This window comes from Epinephelus lanceolatus, chromosome 13 (genome assembly GCF_041903045.1).
Source record: "Epinephelus lanceolatus isolate andai-2023 chromosome 13, ASM4190304v1, whole genome shotgun sequence".
Classification (NCBI taxonomy): Eukaryota; Metazoa; Chordata; class Actinopteri; order Perciformes; family Serranidae; genus Epinephelus; species Epinephelus lanceolatus.
In genome coordinates this window covers 31,076,802-31,099,699 of record NC_135746.1, presented here as the reverse complement: position 1 = coordinate 31,099,699, position 22,898 = coordinate 31,076,802, and the positions used below count along the sequence as shown (strand labels likewise).

Sequence of the window (22,898 nt, the reverse complement as noted above, 5' to 3'; positions counted from 1 at the left end):
CCCTTCCACTGGTTGGAAACATCACTTTCTATGTATTTGCATGCATCCTTTATGTTGGCATAGATACAGCCAATAGATGGCACTGGAGGGCAGAGTCAGAAGTTTCTGACTAAAACCAATGCGGTGGCAGTGGTGGAGGTTGTAATATTGTACCTTTAAATGTGGGCAGTGTGTAGACAGCAGTGGTCTGTGTGGCCATTATTCACATCCCAACACATGGACAGAGAATTCTTTGTCACTATATCACCAGTTTCAGTATATTCTCCAGTTGTATCACACTTGTACTACGCTTCACTGCCTCCACTATCTGCTGTGGTGCTCCGTTTCATTCCAGTCCTTAAGCTTTCAGAAAATATGCACAAATACAGACAAAATGAACACAGAGTATGGACAGAGGGCTCCACCCGTCTCTGTCTCTGTGTCTAATGTTGAGCATAAATGAGCTGTTTATATCTACATATGAAGTGTGTCCACTTCTGCAGAGTCTGCCATGTTTTAGAGTAGCCCAGAAGGGACATATCAAACATTGCGGACAGGGTCATTTGCATTTTCACGTTTACACATTGGTCACTTTACTTCTCCTACTCACTTGGCACATGGGAGAAATTCTGCATCCTCACCACTAGATGCCACTAAATCATTCACACTAGAACTTTCAAATGTGACTGAAGGAGTTTGGTCATCAGTGCGGTCAGAGAAGCAGATTCTCTCCACTGCATCTGTGAGATCTGTCACAGCCTGGCTCAAGGGAAGGACAAAGAGGAGAGGACAACACATGACTTTTATCATCACATTTATTTAACAACATATAAGTTTAATCAGTGCAATATGAAGTGTGTAAATCAGTAATATCAGCAGTGCTTTGTGTGTTTGAGTGTACAGTGAAGTGTAATGAACAAAGAAAGTAAACACAACAGGAAAAAAACCTGAAGCAGACAACAAACCATACACTCAGGGTGAGAGAGAGACCGACCGACTCCAGCAGCTTATATAGCAGAGGAGCAGCAGCACGCAAGGTAGGAGTTAATCAGTGATGCCCTTCCTGCTCCCCTTCAAGGGACAGATAGCCAAAGCAGAATGTCCGACATCTCTACACTTACTCACAGCTTCCTCCTCCTCTGCTGCTGTATTTTCAGACAGTCTCAGTAACACTTTATTTTAAGTGTCCTAAAGTTACTTAATATTTCCATAAAAGGGCTGTAGCTGTAATTTATCAAAAAAACAGTCCCTGGTAGAGATGATGTCATGTGGTACTAAGCATAGAAGAAATTAAGACAGTTTCAAACATTAGATTTGTCGCATAACCTTTTATCAAAATATCTGCGTTTTAGCCAGTATGCCATAAACTGAAGGTGATCCTACTATTCAAGAACTATGGAGAATACATTTGCAAACAAATGAATATTGTGTGCCAGTTTTACAGTCATTTTAGCTGTTCTGGGGGAAAAAAGCAACCCCTTATAAACTACATAAACTCTAAACTCTACACCTAAATCTGTAACTACTGCAGAATTTCCTGGTTCTTTCTGAAAAACTATAGAATAAAGCATGACCAAATCCCCCCTCTCTCTGCAGACTGATTTCTGAGTGTTTCTCAATCATACATCTTCAGTTGTTGCACAGGATTTTTTGTCAGTTTGCTGCAAAATTTTACCATAACTTTCTGATATTTTTCATTTGCTAATTATGAACAAGACCAAGAATCTACAGCCATGCTAGCAGCTCTGTGAGGCTCACTGGATAAGATGTTTCCTCATTTAGCATGCTAGCATGCTAACATTTGCTAATTAGCTCAAATTACAAAGTACAGCTGAGGCTGACCGGAAGGTGGCGTTGGAAAGATGGTGGGTGTCTGCAGAGTTGTGTTTTGTATGACTGTACTATGCATTTCACAGTGGAAAGTTAAGCTTCTTTGCTGTTGATGTTGGTCTTTAATTTTATTGTATGTCTCTGTCTTACTTTATGTAATCTTCTTTATTAACTGTTTATATGCCTCTGCACCTGTTTTCACTTGCTGTTATCACCACATCACACAATAAAGTTTAAAAATAAAAATATTGTGGTGAGAATGAGCTGAGGGGAAGCCCTGGCTGGTGACGTCAGCAGCCGGGACTCCCTAATGACTCGATTTGATTCAGGTGTGACTGATTTTGCCGGGAAGAGGAGAGAACAAAAGACACTGACACGCTGCTATTCGTGTTGGAGCACCCATATTGCGGCTCGGCACTCTGTCAGGAGGGTGGGTGCCGTTCGCAGCAAGTTAGAACTGCCGGCGGTGAAGACAGGTAGCCAGGGGGGTTAGCTGTTCCTGCGTTAGGAGGGGAGGTCTGTTGCCTCCTGTAGTTAGATTAGGGCAGGGTTTAGAGAGTGCTGGAGCCGCTATCGCTCCGTGTGTTGCTGCCTGCTGTGACACTGACTGGCCGTGGCCGGATCCTGTTCACGCCGTCCAACGAAGCCGTTTCCCCGGGGAGTTGGACGGCGACACAAGCTCAGACCCCGGGGGAGGGTCTCGCCGGGCGGGCGAGTTAACTAGCTATAACTGTTTATAACTGTTATTAGTTGTATGACTGTATTTTTAGATTGTGTATAGGTCGACCTATTTCATTGTTTTAATAGTGTGGAGAGGGAGGGCTATTGGGGAGGAACAACTCTGCTGGCGGCATTATAATGCCTCCCGTTTACAGTGTGTATTTATAGTGTGTATTTGTATTGTAGTGCCTCCTGTTATAGGGTCTAAGTTTAACCTGGTTGTCGAGTGGTTTTGCCATAAGCTAAAGTTTAATTAGCCCTGTGTGGAGTGGGTTTTCAATCTGTGTGCTGTGTTGAGTTGCAGTGCCTCTTAAAGGGTGTAAAGCATGCCTTAATGGTCTGTGTGCAGGAGTCGCATAATTAATTGGACCCGTTGTTGTCCTGGGGTGACTGGTTGCCCCCTACTTACCTGAGCTCTCCTCGCTTTTTAGGAAATGTGTTTCCCTTTTGTGATGAATTAATAAAGATTATTTTTTTGTATATTACCTACCCGCAACTGTGGTTATTTGAAGGGCTGACATAGCAGTACTTTCTGCTAAATTAGGAAAACCCATATTTATTACAATATTGTAAAACCTCCAGAGCTCTGCTGCTGTTGTTAGCCACATCCTCACAAAAACACTTCCTCTTCAGTTCTCAGAAAATAACACTGAGCTGCGATTAGCAACCAAATATTCTCAAACCAATAGATATCATCATCATTTTCCCCAGTACGACCACATTGCACCAGTGGCTTCAGGTGTCAGATTCTGGTGGGTGAGGAGTTTGACTCATTTTTATGTTACAGCTGACACCATAAAGATTCCCTCTGTGAGAGATGTTTACATTTTGACCTGAAGCTTCTCTTATTGAGCTCTGACTAAAAAACGAGGTGTGGTCATCAGACAGAGCAACACATCGCCTTCACATCATCTGTAGGGTGGAGAACTCCCCCAAAAGCACATCAGTGGCTCATGTCCTTTATCTCCACACTGACCTGTGGCTCTTTAGCTGTTTAGATATTTAAATGAAGGAGAGATGAAAAGCTGATCTGTCTACATCAATTCAGCAACTTGAAGAAAGATTTAAAAAAAAAAAAAAAAAAGATTAAAGTCACGGAAAGGAAATAACACTGATAACAAGAAGTTACAGGAAGTAAACTCTGTACCAGGGGCGGACGGGCCATCTGGAGGTTCTGGAGAATCACAGGACGGCCGGCGGCCACCACGCAGTCATCACCGTTTTTTTTTTTCTCCCTGATAATCTACTGTTCCACGTCCAGTCCGCTAGGTGGGAGCCTTTAAATTGGATGCCAGCCGGCCCATAGATATCTATGAGCCGACTGGCCGCCAATCAAACTGAAGAAGAAGGAAGCACATACCGTATGCGCACCGGTTGTTGTGGGCTGGGCCGAGTCAAAGTCCAGGGCTGTTTTTTAATCCCAGTCCGCCCCTATCTGTATCTCTTAAAGAAGCATAAGATCAGAATCGTTGACAGTTGAGGATGTGAGAACGAGAGATAGAGACACAGAGGCACTATGGGTGAATTCAGATGGATTAACAAGATTTTATTATTGATACTCGTGCTTCAGTGTACAGGTAAGGACATACATAACACATACATGACTGAAAGAAACACTGCTGATAGTATTTAATTAACTAACATTGATTTAAATGACACAGTTTGCTGTTTGTTATGACCATGGCATGTCGAGTGGATTCTTTTAAAGGGACATTTGCTATTATTTGTTTTGTTTAATATTATTTTCACTGACAACTGTGAACGTAAGTCATTCTTATCACAGTTTGTTTATACATATTTTCTCTCATCTTCAACAGCAGTAACTGGACAAACCCCCCCTCTCCTTCACTGTCAGAGCTGGAGATGAAGTCACTTTGCCTTGTGAAAATGTGAAACAATCAGGATAAATGTAAGAGTACTTCTTGGCTTTCCAGTCGTTCTTTGGGGGAAACAGCAGAAGAGCTGATTAGTTTTGGGCAGATTAGTAACAGTGTGATTGGAACAGCTAAATCCAACAGACTGAGTGTTACAGCAAACTGTTCTCTGGTTATAAAGAAGGTCACACGTGAGGATGTTGGACGTTACAACTGCAGACAGTTTGATGAATCAGGAGAACAAGTTTCAGACTCAGGTTTTCCTGTCTGTTATCAACAGTGAGTATTTCCATCATGTTTTCAGCTCAAACTGTCTTGTTAGAACAATATACTGAAACATTACAGTGATGAAGTTAATTTTACTCTTGTTGTCTTTCTCTCACAATATCTCCATCTTCACCAGTGACTGAACATATGTTTGACAATACGGTCATCTTGGACTGCTCTGTGTGGACATATGATGGGTGTGAACACACAGTGGAGTGGTTGTATGAGGGTGATAAGCGTGACGTTGGGATAACATTTCGTACCTGTGAAGTCTCTGTGTTATTTACTACTCATCTTTATCCGAAGTCAAAGTATTATGAGTTACTGAAGTGCAACGTGACAGATAAAAAGAATGGAGAAACACTGCTGTGTGATGTTGGCCCTCAGTCCTCATGTCAGAAAACAAGTACATTTGGTTTTATTTGATGGATTTCAGTTTTTTAATATTAGGTTATTCTTTCTTTTTTAGTCCCTCAGATGGTAAATATGAGGTATTTTATCACAATTTGTTGTTTTTGTTACTTCTTATCACTTTCAAACAAAGGAATGAATCCAGCAGAGAGAGACAATACGTCATCTGTAACAAAACAAGGTAATGACTTAACATCTCTGTCTCTCTCTCTCTCTATGCTTCTTCATGAAGCCTAAAGTATGAATGTCAAAAATAACTGTTGATTGTACTATGAATAACTTCAGTGAAAACATTAAAATGTGTTGTAGATTTATTGATTTCTCCTTTACAGTGGTATTGTGGTGCTAATGATTTAATGGACATCTATAATTTTCTTAATAACCCTAATAAGAACATTAAATGATCTGTTGGACACTCTGATGAGAGGATCCACCTCCTCAACCATTTATAAAGGAGATGACTCTAAATTACATACTACACTATTTACAAAAACTACTGATCATATTTCTCTGTTGCATTGTGGGTCTTTTTATCCCCACCACCTCAAAAGTAATATTCCATACAGAGACAGCGCGAGTATCGGCCCCACCGGAGGGGAAACAATTCATTGCACTCGACTGACATTGTGTTGAGGTGCCTCCTTGTTTTTTTCCATCTACTGGCAAACAACAGAAACATGTCTAAAAGCTGCTTTCAAATGCACACTAACCATTTGTTTGAGCCATTTATCTGTTTGCCTTTGTGTAATTTTAGTGTAGTACACTTTCTGTACACTGGGTGGCAGTAACCTACAATGGGGTTGCTTATAGATTTACTTTGTGACATGCATATGTGATACAGCCTCGTGGCCACTAGGTGTCTATATAATGAAATACAACTTTTTCCAGCCATGCCCTGAGGACATGGATGGATTACTTAACAGGCCTACTGGGCACAGGCCCAAACTGTCAGGGGGCCACCTGGCCTTCACCTGCAAAATGTCACTGACATTAACACATACTGACCAGGAAGAGACTCAAAACCCACAAAAAGATGCGTAAAGAGATACAGAACCACCACAAAGTCTGTGTGGTGCTCTTATGTCAGAGAGATGGTGGGGCCCTGTGTATATTTCTGCCCAGGGGCCCACTGTCTCATAATCTGCTCATGCCTGAGGAAGACCCAGTGTGAGTCAACACTTGTCTGTGTTCTGCTTTTGTGATTTTTAACTGTGATGTGCCTAAATTAATAAAGGCATTTTTACCATATACCCTTGGCTCAATGCTAGTGTGCCTTAAGTAAGCTCAGTGGTTTCCCTTTTCATATGTTGATTCTCTTTTAAATACAGGACATTAAATAGATCAGACACTACAGCCAAAATATTTTAAATGTTTTTATTCTAATTTCCAGGTTGGTGGAGGTTCATTATTGTGTCTGTGGGTTTAGCAACACTCGTAATAAGTGCTGTCACAGTCAACATACGGAAAAGAACTAAAGGTGAGAACATTCACAGATGTCATTTTTATAAACAAGGTGGATTAATAAACCAGGACTTACAGTGTGGAAACTAAAATCGACTCTTTTTTCTTGTTTTTTAAGGGAGCCACAAAAAGATGGAGGACGATGCTGTGAGTTTTAAAGCTAAGTAATCAAATGCTTGTGTTTCTGGTATTTCACGAACATTACTGACTGTATTGTTTTGAAACTTATTTGCTGCCACAACTATAGTTATTTATTTGTTCCATTTTATCTCAGTGTGTTGTGTTGTTTTTTACAGGTGCATCATGATGAAGATGAAGGTACAGTCACCTATGAAAACGTCAGAGAACCTTCTGCTTCCATCAGACTCCACTGATCAACTTCAACATCAGCTCACAACAAAAGAAGAAAAAACAATGTGTAGCATACATTTCAATCGTTTCTTAGATGTTAAAAAACTTAAGTCTAAATTGTTTTCCAGTTAAACTACTTAGACTTGATTTTAAGATTTTACTTGTTGCTTGTTAAGGTAAACCTTTGCTTGAGTATTTTAATCTCTTTGTGTGCAGAACAAATTATTTCATTTTCATTTATAGCACTGTTGTGAACAGGTTAGTTGAGAGTCCAGTATGTTTTGTTCACTTGTTGTTGTGTTGGTATGAACGAGCTTTCAGCCTTCAGTGAATCTTTTTATTGTAACTGAGAATTATATAATCGTCTGGCACATTTTTTTGTCACATAAAGAATACTTTGTGTCAGTTGGCAACAAAAGCACAGGAAAATGATGTGGAGTTCCCCAAGGCTCCATTCTTGTGTCTCTTGTTTCAAACTGTACATGCTCACACATAAAAATAAAATAACAGTAGAACAGACATTCACATTTAAATTAAAATATCAGGATGGTCAGAGCAGTGGCCATTTTTATGTGTACTGTTGCCATTGCACCCGTTGTAGTGAGCTAACTTCTGTATAAACAAACTAACTTGCAGAAAGTCGCCAGCTCATTGAGGTAAGAGACAACACACAGATCAGCATATTTTTTACATGTAACTCTTTTGTTATGTCAAGTTTAAATGAAGTGTTTTACAGAGCTCTGCTGCTGTTGTTACCCACATTCTCACCAAACACTTCCCCTTCAGTTCTCAGACAATAACACTACGCTGCAATGAGGAACCAACAAAATCTTACACCACCAGATATCATCATTTTTCCACAGTATGACCATATTGCACCAGTGGCTTCAGGTGTCAAATTCTTGTGGGTGAGGAGTTTGACTAATTTTGGGGATTTTGTGCAGTGTCACAAACATCACCATGAGCTGTTACTCAGCTTTATTTTAGGGCCATGATTGCAGAATTGCATTGCAACTTCCTCTGAAGTCTAACCTAACCCTACCCCACATTGGAAAATTAATGGAGGTATGTGTAATATACAATAATAAATACATGAATAAACATCTCTGTTAAATGCCACAATCATATAAACACAAGCTAAACAGTCGTCACTAACGTACTGTTTAGTCTTTCTTGCTGAATCAGCTACCCGGCCTGTTAGCTGTTACTGCTAACTGCTGTGTATGTGTGATTTGTGATAATGTTAGCTGCTAAACGAGAGGCTGTAGCCCAAAGTGGCTCCTGTCCCTGATTTGGGGTGTGTGTGCTGTACAACTTTGTGTGTGTGGCCTTGCAGCTAAAGAGAGTCTGTGGCTTAGCAGCAGCTCATGGTTCAGCTGGGTGGTCATGTATATTACTGTGCTACTGGGTTAGCTGCTAAGGGGAATCTGTAAGGGTCCATGTCATTGGTCCGACAGCCCATTGGTTCGACATCCCATTAGTCCGACTGTCTGCGGTGCTGATTGGCTCCTGGTGGGCGTATTTCTACCTTGATGGTGCGCCGCGACCAGCTCTGGGTCAGCTGGGAAAGGCTTGAGGCGGAGCAGGCTCACGGCTTATGTGTTTGCCACTTTGTTTTTCATTTTAACCCACACCATGATCTTTTCCTAACCCTAACCAAGTGGTTTTTGTGCCTAAACCTAACCAGACCTTAACCACAGGGCATCATGATGATTTCGGAATGGACTTCGGAACAAAGGGTTTAATATGGTCGGAACAATGGGATGTCGAACCAATGGGCAGCTCATTCTTTGGCTCAGTGTGTTTGTATACACCACTCAATCTTGTCATCACCCTCATAATTCACAACAAAACCAAAGTGGCTCCAATGCCAGACCTGTAGATTATCGGAGGATCTTTTATTTCTGGTCTGGTCATGGTGTTACTAACCATATCGGAACCAGCTAGCTTAGCGTAGTGTGGTTCCGAGCATGTCTGACTCCAGTAGAAATGTTTTGGTTTGATGGTGGGAGGGACAGACAGAATGTCGCCTGTTTTGTTGTGTGGATTGCCTTGTTGAGCTCAGTGGCACTGAGAACATTATATTAAACACTGATTATGATGTATATCCAATTATTTAATGTAATGTTCAGTTTGTAATGTGTACCATATCTATATATACATATATATATATATATATATATATATATATATATATATACATATGTTAGATATGTATGTGTGTGTGTGTATGAATGACTAATTGTGATTGTTGATTCACAAGTTCATTGCTTTGATGTTGCACCTGGCAGGCCTAAATAAACCAATTTTAATGTATATATATTACTTTACATGCTCCTGCTGGGTAGTTGGTGATTTTCCCTGTGGACCAGTAAAGCATTGTTGTTACTATGATTTTTTTTATTGCTTATATTTTGTATTGTTAATCTGAATCTACAAAGTAAGTAGTAACTAAAGCTGTCAGATAAATATAGTGGAGTAAAAAGTACATTATTTCCCTCTGAAATGTAATGGAGTAGAAGAAATATTGAAGTAAAGTAGAGGTGCCTCAGATTTGTAGAAGTACAGTTGTTAAGGCTCATCCAATGTATCACTGGGTCAGCTGTACTGTACTATAAGTAATACGTCAGACAGATTATTGTCCTGTAAATGTAAGAGTAGGTTTTATCAGTCAATCGATCAATCAATCGATCAATCCATCATTTATTTATCACATGAGGTCATATAAGGTACAAGTCAGTGAAATGTGATGCCGTCAGCTCCTTCAACTTGTGCACTGATATTTAATACTTTATTGTCTCTTAAGAGCAGAAATTTAGCACAAACATAGAGTGGAAGACAAAAACCATTAATTCATAACTGGTCTGTGATTTGAGTTTCACCAGCCACTTCTTTACAAGTCAGTCAAAATGGAGGAACAGTGCGGACAGTGAGGATTTCACAGAGGAAAGAGAAAGTACTGAGGTTGCTGAAGAAGAGAACATCAGCAAGAAACAAAGATGGTGTGACGACAGCAGCTCAGACACTTTCACCGTTACACCTGGCCACCATCTTGCTCACAGTAGTGGCCTTACTGATGTGGCTGAAGATGCAGGTGCTGCAGGACACATTAACAGCGAGGAGGAGAAGAAGGCAGAGGAGGAGGAGGACCCACAACCAGGAGGAAGTAGAAAGAGATCACAGCAAGACAGTAAGGAACAGGAGAGCTGCAGACGACGCAGATGTTAAGATGAGAGATGACACAGACAATGAGACAGTGGCACCCATCAGCTGATCGTCCTGGAGGGGGATCTCTCTTTGAGTGGGCCCTGCCGAGGTTTCTTCCTTCACTGGCCTCATAATGGGAGTTTTCCTTGCTCTCATTGAGGGTCGAAGGTCTGGGTGGGTGTCACTTTAATTTAGTCAGTTTTGTGTATTAACTTTCAAAACTCTGTCATGAAAACTCTGATGAAAAATGTTCCTCAAAGAACTTTTTATTCCACCATAAAGACGAGACATCGACAGGCCTAAAGGATGTTTCACTAGCCGTTAGCATGAGTCGTTAGCTGTGATTTGACAGTGAATAAGCAGCCGTGACTGTGATGGTGGAGCTGTAAATTGGATTTGCAGCGTTTTTTCATTGCAGCAGTGGCTGTTAGCAGCTAGCTCTGCTTGTTGGCAGGTAACCACAGCAAAGCTAGTGGCCGTCAGCCACCGGCATTTACGTCCGTTGATCCCTGCAGGACTTGAAATGACAAAAACTAGGTTCAAATGAAATAACTAACTTCAGCTTAAGTTGTGTTGTTAATATTTCCTGTATCTGTGGTACATTGTGTATGATTACAATAACTGAGACGTTCACAGAGGTCTACAGCTCTTCTGACTACCCAGCAATAAGCATAAGCAATAAGATGGATAGATAGTTAAGGCTTGTATCTCCACCTCCTAGCCTTTAGCTTAGCTCCTGCTCTGCAGCCTCTGAACGGCTTCCTCAGCTCAGCCAGTATCGGGTGTCTGACTCCATAAGTGGTTCTTCTCAGAGCCAGAAGATCATCCCTCGTGTACACAACTTTACTCATCACATTGGAAAGGTTATTAATCATTAAAAAAAAAAAACAGACTCAAATGTGACTCAAAAACAGGAACTTCTCAGACTTGCTGCCACTCTGACCAGCGCATCTTTTAAAAGAAAAAAGAAATAAAAAAGGATAAAGATAGCATGTTAGCATGGTAACATTTGCTAACTAGTTCAAATTACAAAGTACACTGGTTGATTGAAATGTCATTAGTATGCAGGTATTTAGTTATAAATCAAAGTCTTGGAAAAATTCAAATTTTAACTTGTTAAAATTTTCAAACTCAAGGTGGTGGAGAAACCTTGAGATCAACAAATTCATTAGCAATCATCATCTTGGCACCATGAATGTCTGTACAACCTGTGATGCTTTATTTGTTTCCCACTGACTGCATCTCACAACAACTAAACAAACAACGTAAGTAACTAAATGTTTTATTCCATGTACATATTTCTTAAATGACAGTCCTGAAGGATTTCTCGAAGCTCTGACTGTTGCCAGGTTGCAGGAAGGTGTCTGATCACCAGTGAGGCTTCTTGATTCACCTGGTGAAAGGTGGCAGTGGAAAGATGGTGGGTGTCTGCAGGATTGTGTTTTGTATGACAAGTACGTTTCTTTGCTGTTGATGTTATATCTTAATTTCTGTAAAACTGAATTATTCAGGGTACAGAATGTAAAACTGTTCATACATGTTTTACTGTTATTGTCCAGCAGAGACGTAACCAGTCATTGTTTATTTCTGTGATCAGCAGTTTGTTTATGGTGGCAATTTCTGGCAAATTTCCACTTTGGTTCAGGTCTAATTTACAAAGATCCACTGTTGGGCCTCTTCTTTTTAAACTCTACATGCTCACACAAGTTATATTTAGCAAAAGAAGAAGGTCAGTAGCCAGTGCTACAGCTCAACATTTCTCACCATTGGAGGGTAAAACCTCCAGACCTCTGCTGCTGTTGTTAGCCACATCCTCACCGAAACACTTCCCCTTCAGTTCTGAGAAAATAACCCTGAGCTGCAATTAGGAACCAACAAATTCTCACCACTAAAATATCATCATCATTTTCCCCAGTACGACCACATTGCACCAGTGGCTTCAGGTGTCAGATTCTGGTGGGTGAGGAGTTTGACTCATTTTTATGTTACAGCTGACACCATAAAGATTCCCTCTGTGAGAGATGTTTACATTTTGACCTGAAGCTTCTCTTATTGAGCTCTGACTAAAAAACGAGGTGTGGTCATCAGACAGAGCAACATCTCCTTCACATCATCTGTAGGGTGGAGAACTCCCCCAAAAGCACATCAGTGGCTCATGTCCTTTATCTCCACACTGACCTGTGGCTCTTTAGCTGTTTAGATATTTAAATGAAACTCAGAGAGATGAAAAGCTTATCTGTCTACATCAATTCAACAACTTAAAGAAAGACTTTAAAAAAAGATTCATGTCACAGAAGGGAAGTGACAGTATTAACAGGAAGTAAACGCTGTACCTCTCTTAAAGAAGCATTAGGTCAGAATCGCTGACAGTTGAGGATGTGAGAACGAGAGATAGAGACACAGAGGCACTATGGGTGAATTCAGATGGATTAACAAGACTTTATTTTTGATACTCGTGCTTCAGTTTACAGGTAAGGACATACATAACACATACAGTACAGACCAAAAGTTTGGACACACCTTCTCATTCAATGCGTTTTCTTTATTTTCATGACTATTTACATTGTAGATTCTCACTGAAGGCATCAAAACTATGAATGAACACATGTGGAGTTATGTACTTAACAAAAAAAGGTGAAATCACTGAAAACATGTTTTATATTCTAGTTTCTTCAAAATAGCCACCCTTTGCTCTGATTACTGCTTTGCACACTCTTGGCATTCTCTCGATGAGCTTCAAGAGGTAGTCACCTGAAATGGTTTTCCAACAGTCTTGAAGGAGTTCCCAGAGGTGTTTAGCACTTGTTGGCCCCTTTGCCTTCACTCTGCGGTCCAGCTCACCCCAAACCATCTCGATTGGGTTCAGGTCCGGTGACTGTGGAGGCCAGGTCATCTGCCGCAGCACTCCATCACTCTCCTTCTTGGTCAAATAGCCCTTACACAGCCTGGAGGTGTGTTTGGGGTCATTGTCCTGTTGAAAAATAAATGATCGTCCAACTAAACGCAAACCGGATGGGATGGCATGTCGCTGCAGGATGCTGTGGTAGCCATGCTGGTTCAGTGTGCCTTCAATTTTGAATAAATCCCCAACAGTGTCACCAGCAAAACACCCCCACACCATCACACCTCCTCCTCCATGCTTCACAGTGGGAACCAGGCATGTGGAATCCATCCGTTCACCTTTTCTGCGTCTCACAAAGACACAGCAGTTGGAACCAAAGATCTCAAATTTGGACTCATCAGACCAAAGCACAGATTTCCACTGGTCTAATGTCCATTCCTTGTGTTTCTTGGCCCAAACAAATCTCTTCTGCTTGTTGCCTCTCCTTAGTAGTGGTTTCCTAGCAGCTATTTGACCATGAAGGCCTGATTGGCGCAGTCTCCTCTTAACAGTTGTTCTAGAGATGGGTCTGCTGCTAGAACTCTGTGTGGCATTCATCTGGTCTCTGATCTGAGCTGCTGTTAACTTGCGATTTCTGAGGCTGGTGACTCGGATGAACTTATCCTCAGAAGCAGAGGTGACTCTTGGTCTTCCTTTCCTGGGTCGGTCCTCATGTGTGCCAGTTTTGTTGTAGCGCTTGATGGTTTTTGCGACTCCACTTGGGGACACATTTAAAGTTTTTGCAATTTTCCGGACTGACTGACCTTCATTTCTTAAAGTAATGATGGCCACTCGTTTTTCTTTAGTTAGCTGATTGGTTCTTGCCATAATATGAATTTTAACAGTTGTCCAATAGGGCTGTCGGCTGTGTATTAACCTGACTTCTGCACAACACAACTGATGGTCCCAACCCCATTGATAAAGCAAGAAATTCCACTAATTAACCCTGATAAGGCACACCTGTGAAGTGGAAACCATTTCAGGTGACTACCTCTTGAAGCTCATGGAGAGAATGCCAAGAGTGTGCAAAGCAGTAATCAGAGCAAAGGGTGGCTATTTTGAAGAAACTAGAATATAAAACATATTTTCAGTTATTTCACCTTTTTTTGTTAAGTACATAACTCCACATGTGTTCATTCATAGTTTTGATGCCTTCAGTGAGAATCTACAATGTAAATAGTCATGAAAATAAAGAAAACGCATTGAATGAGAAGGTGTGTCCAAACTTTTGGCCTGTACTGTACATGACTTTAAAAAAAAATGACTGGTAGTATTTCAGTAACTAACATTGATTTAAGTGAGACAGTTTGCTGTTTGTTATGAACATGTGAAAAGGACATTTACTGCTGTTTGTTATATTTCATATTTTTCTCACACATAACTGTGAACATAAAATTCATATTCTTATCACAGTTTGTTTATATATATAAATCTTCTCTCGTCTTCAACAGCAGTAACTGGACAAACCCCCTTCTCCTTCACTGTCAGAGCTGGAGATGACGTCACTTTGCCTTGTGGAAATGTGATAAACAGTCAGGATAAATGTAGCAGTACTTCTTGGTTTTCCAGTCATTCTTCTGGGTACACAGCAGAAGAGCTCATCAGTCATGGGCAGATTAGTAACAATGTGATTGCAAAAGCTAAATCCAGCAGACTGAGTGTTACAGCAGACTGTTCTCTGGTTATAAAGAAGGTCACACGTGAGGATGTTGGACGTTACAGCTGCAGACAGTTTGATGAATCAGGACAACAACAAGGTCTAGATGCTCATGTTTTTCTGTCTGTTATCAGCAGTGAGTATTTCCATCATAATGTTTTCAGCTCAAACTGTCTTGTTAGAACAATATACTGAAACATTACAATAATTATGATTACAGTGATGAAGTTAATTTTACTCTTGTTGTCTTTCTCTCACAATATCTCCATCTTCTCCAGTGACTGAACATAAGAACAGTGATATGCTCATCTTGTACTGCTCTGTGTTGGCATATGAAGGGTGTGAACACACAGTGAAGTGGTTGTATGAGGGTAATAAGAGTGATGTGGAGATATCACTGCATACCTGTTCAGCCTCTGTGTTATTTACTCCTCATCTTAATCAGAAGTCAAAGTATTATGAGTCACTGAAGTGTAACGTGACAGATAAAAAGAATGGAGAAACACTGCTGTGTGATGTTGGCCCTCAGTCCTCATGTGAGAAAACAGGTACGTTTGGTTTTATTTGATGAATTCGAAGTTTTAATATTCGATTATTTTTTCTTGCTAAGTCTCTTCAGATGCTAAAAATGAAGTATCTTATCATCATCTGTTGTGTTTTGATATTTCATGACATTTTCAACAACAGGAAGCACATCAGCAGGAAGAAACAATACAACATCTGCTCCAAAACAAGGTAATGACTGACCACCTCTCTCTCATTATGAATTTTGCAGCCAGCCTGAGGTATGAAAGTGAGACACCTGGCTGTGGGTGGAGATATTATCTTATCCACACACATCTGATTCTGAAACCTTGGTATTTCTTAACCTCTCAGAGTGGATTGGATTTGGTGAAGAAATAATGTAGAAAACAAGCATTTTTCAAAGAGTATCATGAGAGGTTGAGTAAAAGAATGGTTGTTCAGATGTACAAAAAGTATGAAAAATGTGAATAGTCTTTAGTGATTAGACCCCATCTTGATGTCATATACTTTAAGGGGGGTGGTGAAGTAGAATGGGGAACACCTCCTATGGAGTCTAGATGCTGGTGGTGGTAGTGATGAAGAGGGTGCTGAGGATACTGATGTGATGAGGAGTGGACTTTTGATGAGCTCCGTGCTCTGGATACAATGACTGGAGGTGGATGTGGAGGAGGAGGGTGCGCCCATTCTGCCTTAAAGGTGAAGTGTCTAAGATTTAGGGAATTTGGTGTCATCTAGTGGTGAATTGCATATTGCAACCAGCTTAAGCTTCTCCCGGCTAGAATTGACCTTTTACTAAGCCCTGCCCATTTGTGATGGGGTCCGACAAGCTGTCGGAGTAAGCATGGAGCCAACACTGTAACTAACTGCACTCCCTGAAGAAATATTATCGTAATTTTTGGGAAAATGAAACAGTGATTCCAGAAAGAAGCAGACAGAGGGGTCTACAGTCTGTGTTTGAAGGATATATCCAGGATGTCAAACTGACTCAGCAGCAACAACAGGTTAAAAAGACAAAGATAGTTAGAAGCTAAAGCCGAACTATAGGCTACAGATCACAGTGTAAAAGCGAACCACCACATCACTGCTGATCGCCACACAAGACAATGAATATAAAGAGAAACTTCACCAATATTGAACCAGCTATGTGGCATCACAGTGTGTGCAGATGAACACTGTTTGGCTTCACCACCTTGCCGCTGCCAGCACCCGGACTTCTGTGATGACACAGAGCTGGTTTAATATCAGCGAAGTTTCCCTGCTTCCCTTCACTGGTTCCTGTACAGCAGAATCGGTCTTTATTCACTGTTATGGTCATTAAAAGCAAAAGCAGCATGTGTATACATTCAGTAGGCTATATCTTCAGTAGCTAGCTAGCTAGCCCTACACTTTTCAGGGTCTGATTTTGGTTTTGGAACAGGGAAGAAACGTATATCTTTTTTTACAACCTCTCTTGAGGCCTGTACTACGACGTCAGTTCAACTTACCCAGGATATCTCCTCATTATCTGGTTTGACTAAACCTAACATTTGCCGTCTGGATAACCAGTACTGCGAAGCTGGTTATCAACTAGTTCAGTCAACCCTGGGTTTTCTTATCAAGCCATAACCATTCATGTGAAAGAGGCAGGGCTGTTAATTGCAAGTGACATCATCAGAACCATGAATGAAGTAGGCTGCTTCATATCATATGAGATGAAACGGTACTTTGATTACAAGACAGTAAAATGTCAGTGATGTAGGATGTATATGATACTGTGTAATCTTAAATAGCAAAATCTAGGGAGTGTTGGAGGATTGGTGGTTTGAACAGGCGCCCTATGCATTAAAACGTAGTCCTTGCTGCAACAGCTGCAAGCTCAACTCCATCCTGCGGCCCCTTGCTGCATGTCATTCCCTCTCTGTCTACCACTTCACCACTATGCTGTCCTATCTTTAAAGGCAAAAAAGCCCAAAGTACAATCTTTAAGAAGAAAAAAAAATAGGAAAATTGAGAAACATTGAAAACACTGTCCCAAAACTTAAATCATGTGCAGGTATATAGGTAAATATTCACCTGTTTTCCCACAGTCTACTTGTGGCATATTTACTTTGTGATATGCTGATGTAATATAGCCTCCTGGCCACTAGGTGTCTATATAATGGATCACAACTTTCCTCTCTGGTTGACTCCTTTTTCCAGCTATACCCTGATGACATGGATGGATAACTTAACAGGCCTGAAGGCAGGGCCAAACTGTCAGGGGGCCACCTGGCCTTTACCTGTAATAAAGGCATTTTAACCATACATCCTTGGCTCAATGCTAGTGTGCCTTAGCTCAGTGGTTTCCCTTTGTCATTTGTTGATTCTCTTTTAACTACAGGACATTAAATAGATCAAACACGGCAGCCAAAATGTTTTAAATGTTTTTATTCTAATTTCCAGGTTGGTGGAGGTACATTATTGTGTCTGTGGGTTTAGCAACACTCATAATAAGTGTTGTCACAGTCAACATATGGAAGAGAACTAAAGGTGAGATAATTTTTTATAAACAAGACGGTTTAATAAACCAGGATTTACAGTATGGAAATGTAAATCGACTCTTTTTTCTTGTTTTTTTTTTTTTTTAAGGGAGCCAAACACAGATGGAGGATGATGCTGTGAGTTTTAAAACTGAGTAATCAAATGCTTGTGTTTCTGGTATTTCACGAACAGTACTGACAGTATTGTTTTGAATCTAAGTTGCTGCCACAACTATAGTTATTTATTTGTTCCATTTTATCTCAGTATGTTGTGTTGTTTTTCACAGGTGCATCATGATGAAGATGAAGGTACAGTCACCTATGAAAACGTCGGAGAACCTTCTGCTTCCATCAGACTCCACTGATCCAACTTCAACGTCAGCTCACAAGAAAAAACAGGGGCATCGGTGGTTCACGCTTAACTGTCCTAACTATAAAGACAAAAATGCCCCAAAAAATATCTTACAGAAAAAAGACAATGTGTAGCATAAATTCAAGTTGTTTCTTAGATGTTAAAAAACTTAAGTCTAAATTGTTTTCCAGTTAAACTACTTAGACTTGATTTTAAGATTTTACTTGTTGCTTGTTAAGATAAAGCTTTGCTTGAGTATTTTAAACTCTTTGTGTGCAGAACAAATTATTTCATTTTCATTTATAGCACTGTTGTGAACAGGTTAGTTGAGAGTCCAGTATGTTTTGTTCACTTGTTGTTGTGTTGGTATGAACGAGCTTTCAGCCTTCAGTGAATCTTTTTCTTGTAACTGAGAATTATATAATCTGCAAATTAGAAAGTGCCTCATAACCACTCCTGCATTGTGTTTTGTGCAACTGTACCATACATTTTACAGTGGACAGTTAATTTTCTTTGCTACACATATTATTTCTTAAACACTGTAAGACTGAATTATTCAGGATACAGAGTGTAAACCTGTTCTTACTTGTTTTACTGTCCAGCAATGACTGAGTGCCATCTTGTTTCTGTAGTCCTGCTGCATGCCAGATTGTTACAGTAATGGTTGAACTTTCTGGCACATTTTTTGTCACATAAAGAATACTTTGTGTCAGTTTGCAACAAAAGCACAGGAAAATGATGTGGAGTTCCCCAAGGCTCCATTCTTGTGCCTCTTGTTTCAAACTGTACATGCTCACACATAAAAATAAAATAACAGTAGAACAGACATTCACATTTAAATTAAAATATCAGGATGGTCAGAGCAGCGGCCATTTTATGTGTACTGTTGCCATTGCACCCGTTGTAGTGAGCTAACTTCTGTAGGCTATAAACAAACTAACTTGCAGCAAGTCGCCAGCTCATTGAGGTAAGAGAAAGCACACAGATCAGCATATTTTTTACATGTAGCTCTTTTGTTATGTCAAGTTTAAATGAAGTGCTTTACAGAGCTCTGCTGCTGTTGTTACCCACATTCTCAAAAAAAACTCAGCCAAAAATCAAGTGATAATTGTACACCAGAAGACCAGCAATCTGACCTCAGACAAGTCACCTCTCCTATAAATGAATACATAAATGATTTGTTTACTTTGGAAGAAATACAGCGAATGATAAAAAAATAAAAAAATAAAAAAGCAAACGGTATTGATGATGTTATAATGAATATATAAAGAACTCCCTTTTGGAAGTGTTGAACATTATAGTTAATTTTTTTAATTTGGTACTGATAACAGGTATAGTCCCCACTGACTGGTGCTTCGGAGTGATAAAACCACTATACAAAAACAAGGGACCAGTAGATGATCCTGAAAATTACAGAGATATTACTTTACTTAGTTGTATTGGTAAGCTTTTTATGGCTGTAATAAATTACAGACTAACTGCTTATATAGAGTCTGAAAGAATTCTTGGAGACGAGTAGGCAGGGTTTAGGAAAGGCTTTTCAACCCTTGACCATATTTTTGTTCTTCACTCACTGGTTGAATGGTACCTGCATAAGAAAAAAAGACTATATTGTGCTTTTGTTGATTATAAAAAAGCGTTTGATTTGGTAGATAGGTCAAGATGATCTTCAAGATGATCTTCAACTCCCACCTCCGGGAGAGCTTCGACCACGTCCCGAGGGCAGAGGGGGACACTGAGTCCGAATGGGCCTTGTTCCGCTCTGCCATTGTCGAGGCGGCTGTTGCGAGCTGTAGCCGCAAGGCCGTGGGGGCCAGTCGCGGCGGTAACCGTCAGGCTGAAGAAGGAGGCCTACAGGGCATGGTTAGTCTGTGGGTCTCCAGAAGCAGCTGACGGGTACCGGCGGGCCAAGCGGAGCGCAGCAGCGGCAGTCGCCGAGGCAAAACTCGGGCATGGGAGGAGTTCGGTGAGGCCATGGAGAAAGACTATCGATCGGCTCCAAAGAGGTTCTGGCAAACCGTCCGGCACCTTGGGGGGGGGAGGCGGCAACTTGCTCACACTGTTTACAGTGGGGGCGGGGAGCTGCTGACGTCAACTGGGGACATTGTCGGGCGGTGGAAGGAATACTTTGAGGAGCTCCTCAATCCCACCAACACGTATTCCAGGGAGGAAACAGAGCCGGGGGTCTCAGGGGTGGGTCGTCCAATTTTGGGAGCAGAAGTCGCCAAGGTAGTGAAGGAACTGCGCGGCGGCAGGGCCCCAGGGGTGGACGAGATTCGCCCTGGATATCTCAAGGCTCTGGATGTTGTAGGGCTGTCCTGGCTGACACGCCTCTGCAACATTGCGTGGACATCGGGGTCAGTGCCTCTGGAGTGGCAGACCGGGGTGGTGGTCCCCATCTTCAAGAAAGGGGACCAGAGGGTGTGTTCCAACTACAGGGGGATCACACTCCTTAGCCTACCCGGTAAGGTCTACGCCAGGGTGCCGGAGAAGAGGGTCCGGTCGATAGTTGAACCTCGGATTGAGGAGGAGCAATGTGGTTTTCGTCCCGGACGCGGAACCGTGGACCAGCTCTTTACCCTCGCCGGGGTGCTGGAGGGGGCATGGGAGTTCGCCCAACCAGTCTACATGTGTTTTGTGGATTTGGAGAAGGCTTACGACCGTGTCCCCAGGGGCATCCTGTGGGGGGTGCTCCAGGAGTATGGGGTTGGTGGCCCTTTGCTAAGGGCCATCCAGTCCCTGTACCGAAGGAGCACGAGTGTGGTTCGTGTGACTGGCAGTAAGTCGGACCTGTTCCCAGTGAGGGTTGGACTCCGCCAGGGCTGCCCTTTGTCACCGGTTCTGTTCATAACTTTCATGGACAGAATTTCTAGGCACAGCCGAGGGGTGGAGGGTGTGAGGTTTGGTGACAGGAGGATCTCGTCCCTGCTATTTGCGGATGACGTGGTCCTCCTAGCTCCATCGAACAGTGACCTCCAGCTCTCGCTGGGACGGTTCGCAGCCGAGTGTGAAGCGGCTGGGATGAGAATCAGCACCTCCAAGTCTGAGGCCATGGTCCTCAGCCGGAAAAGGGTGGATTGCCCACTCCAGGTCGGGGGGGGGGGGGGTCCTGCCTCAGGTGGAGGAGTTTAAGTACCTCAGGATCTTGTTCACAAGTGAGGGTAGGATGGAGTGGAGATTGACAGGCGGATTGGGGCGGCGTCAGCAGTGATGCGGATGCTTAACTGGTCCGTTGTGGTGATCGCCCGGCTGGGCTGGGAACGCCTCGGGGTTCCCTCAGAAGAGCTGACGGAGGTGGCTGGGGAGAGGACTGTCTGGGCTTCTTTGCTGAGGCTGCTGCCCCCACGACCCGGACCCGGATAAGCGGAGGACGACGAGACGAGACGAGACGAGACGAGACGAGACGAGACAATATTTTTAAGTGTAAATGGATTTCCAAAGTTAAAAATATTCTTGATGATTGTGGTTTATCGTACTTATGGCATGACGCTGGACGGATGAACCCTAAGTATTTAAAATTAATGATTGAACGTAGATTATCTGACATGGAATTACATGGCATGAGAAATTACAAAGCAACCCTTTATGTGATAGTTATAAATTGTTTAAAACGGATTTCACTTTTGAACCTTATTTGATTATGTTAAGACCTGCCGAAAGGATTTGTTTGTCCAAGTTTCGGTGTGGAAATCATAAGTTACCTATCTCTGAGCGCAGGTATGACCGTGAAAATGTCCCTCGGCAATATACTCTTTGTTTGACTGGAAATCGAGGAGATGAATATCATTATGTACTTGTGTGTTCTTTTTTTAACAAAGAGAGAAGAGAGCTGGTCGGACAGTTCTATAGAGTAAATCCAAATATTTATAAGTTTCAAAAGTTAATGTCATCTCAAAAAGTAAAGATCTTGTCAAATTTGTTGAAACTTTTAAGGAAAATCCTGAATAGTTTCTCTTGATTTGCTTTGACTTGTACGTATGTACACTAATTCTGTTCTATTTATTTTGTTGTACATTGGTTGCCGCCTGCTCTGATTTGTTTGTTTTTGTCTGTCCCTTATACCCCGGGGAGGGGTCAAAAGGAAATAAATGAAATGAAAACCAAACACTTCCCCTTCAGTTCTCAGACAATAACACTACGCTGCAATGAGGAACCAACAAAATCTTACACCACCAGATATCATCATTTTTCCACAATATGACCATGTTTCACCAGTTGCTTTGTGATGTCACAAACATCACCACGAGCTGTTACTCAGCTTTATTTTAGGGCCATGATTGCAGATTTGCAACTTCCTCAGAAGTCTAACCTAACCCTACCCCACACTGGAAAATTAATGGTGGTATGTGTAATATACAATAATAAATACATGAATAAACATCTCTGTTAACAACAGTACATTTAAGAATGGCCGCTGCTCTGACCATCCTGATATTTTAATTTAAATGTGAACATCTGTTCTACTGTCATTTTCGTTTTATGTGTGAGCAGAGTTTGAAACAAGAGGCCCAAGAATGGAGCCTTGGGGAACTCCACATCATTTTTCTGTACTTTCGTTACCAACAGACACAAATTATTCTCTATGTGACAAAAATGTTGCCAAAAATTTCAGCCAGGAACAATCTGGCATGCAGCAGGACTACAGAAACAAGATGGCACTCAGTCATTGCTGGACAGAAAAACAAGTAAGAACATGTTTACACTCTGTATCCTGAATAATTCAGTGGTTAAAAAATAATATCTGTAGCAAAGAAAATTAACCGTCCACTGTAAAATGTATGGTAAAGTTAAACCAAACACAATGCATGAGTGGTTGTAGAGCACTTTTTAATTTGCAGATTATATAATTCTCAGTTACAATAAAAAGATTCAACTAACCTGTTCA

General features: G+C 41.4%; 2 protein-coding genes across 4 annotated transcripts in view; both read left to right on the top strand.

The window, feature by feature from the left end:
* The first annotated feature begins 3,923 nt into the window (after positions 1-3,923).
* LOC144466554 (uncharacterized) lies at positions 3,924-8,982 on the top strand. The gene is made up of 6 exons (XM_078174021.1): positions 3,924-4,106; positions 4,347-4,682; positions 5,215-5,262; positions 6,472-6,558; positions 6,661-6,689; positions 6,839-8,982. Exons 2-6 carry the CDS (start codon positions 4,601-4,603, stop codon positions 6,914-6,916), a joined length of 324 nt encoding a protein of 107 aa, XP_078030147.1. The 5' UTR covers positions 3,924-4,106; positions 4,347-4,600; the 3' UTR covers positions 6,917-8,982.
* Positions 8,983-12,280: 3,298 nt separating this feature from the next.
* Positions 12,281-22,898, top strand: part of LOC144466547 (uncharacterized) — a 35,773-nt gene continuing 25,155 nt past the window's right edge. The window contains exons 1-7 of one of the 3 annotated variants that reach the window (XM_078174005.1): positions 12,281-12,571; positions 14,433-14,774; positions 14,917-15,186; positions 15,326-15,373; positions 17,585-17,671; positions 17,771-17,799; positions 17,949-18,278. In XM_078174005.1, the coding sequence (XP_078030131.1) occupies positions 12,511-12,571; positions 14,433-14,774; positions 14,917-15,186; positions 15,326-15,373; positions 17,585-17,671; positions 17,771-17,799; positions 17,949-18,026 (915 nt within the window). In that variant the 5' untranslated portion in view covers positions 12,281-12,510 and the 3' untranslated portion in view covers positions 18,027-18,278. Of the gene's footprint in view, positions 12,572-14,432; positions 14,775-14,916; positions 15,187-15,325; positions 15,374-17,584; positions 17,672-17,770; positions 17,800-17,948; positions 18,279-22,898 lie in introns of those variants that run through there. The other 2 variants (XM_078174001.1, XM_078174003.1) reach the window with 2 other exon arrangements.

Excerpts from the sequence above, each read along its gene's own strand:
- LOC144466554 (XM_078174021.1), top strand. The coding sequence starts at position 4,601 with ATGTTGGACGTTACAACTGCAGACAGTTTGATGAATCAGGAGAACAAG. Across the intron at positions 6,559-6,660 it reads CATACGGAAAAGAACTAAAG|GGAGCCACAAAAAGATGGAG; the intron begins GTGAGAACATTC and ends TTGTTTTTTAAG. Across the intron at positions 6,690-6,838 it reads AAAAGATGGAGGACGATGCT|GTGCATCATGATGAAGATGA; the intron begins GTGAGTTTTAAA and ends TGTTTTTTACAG.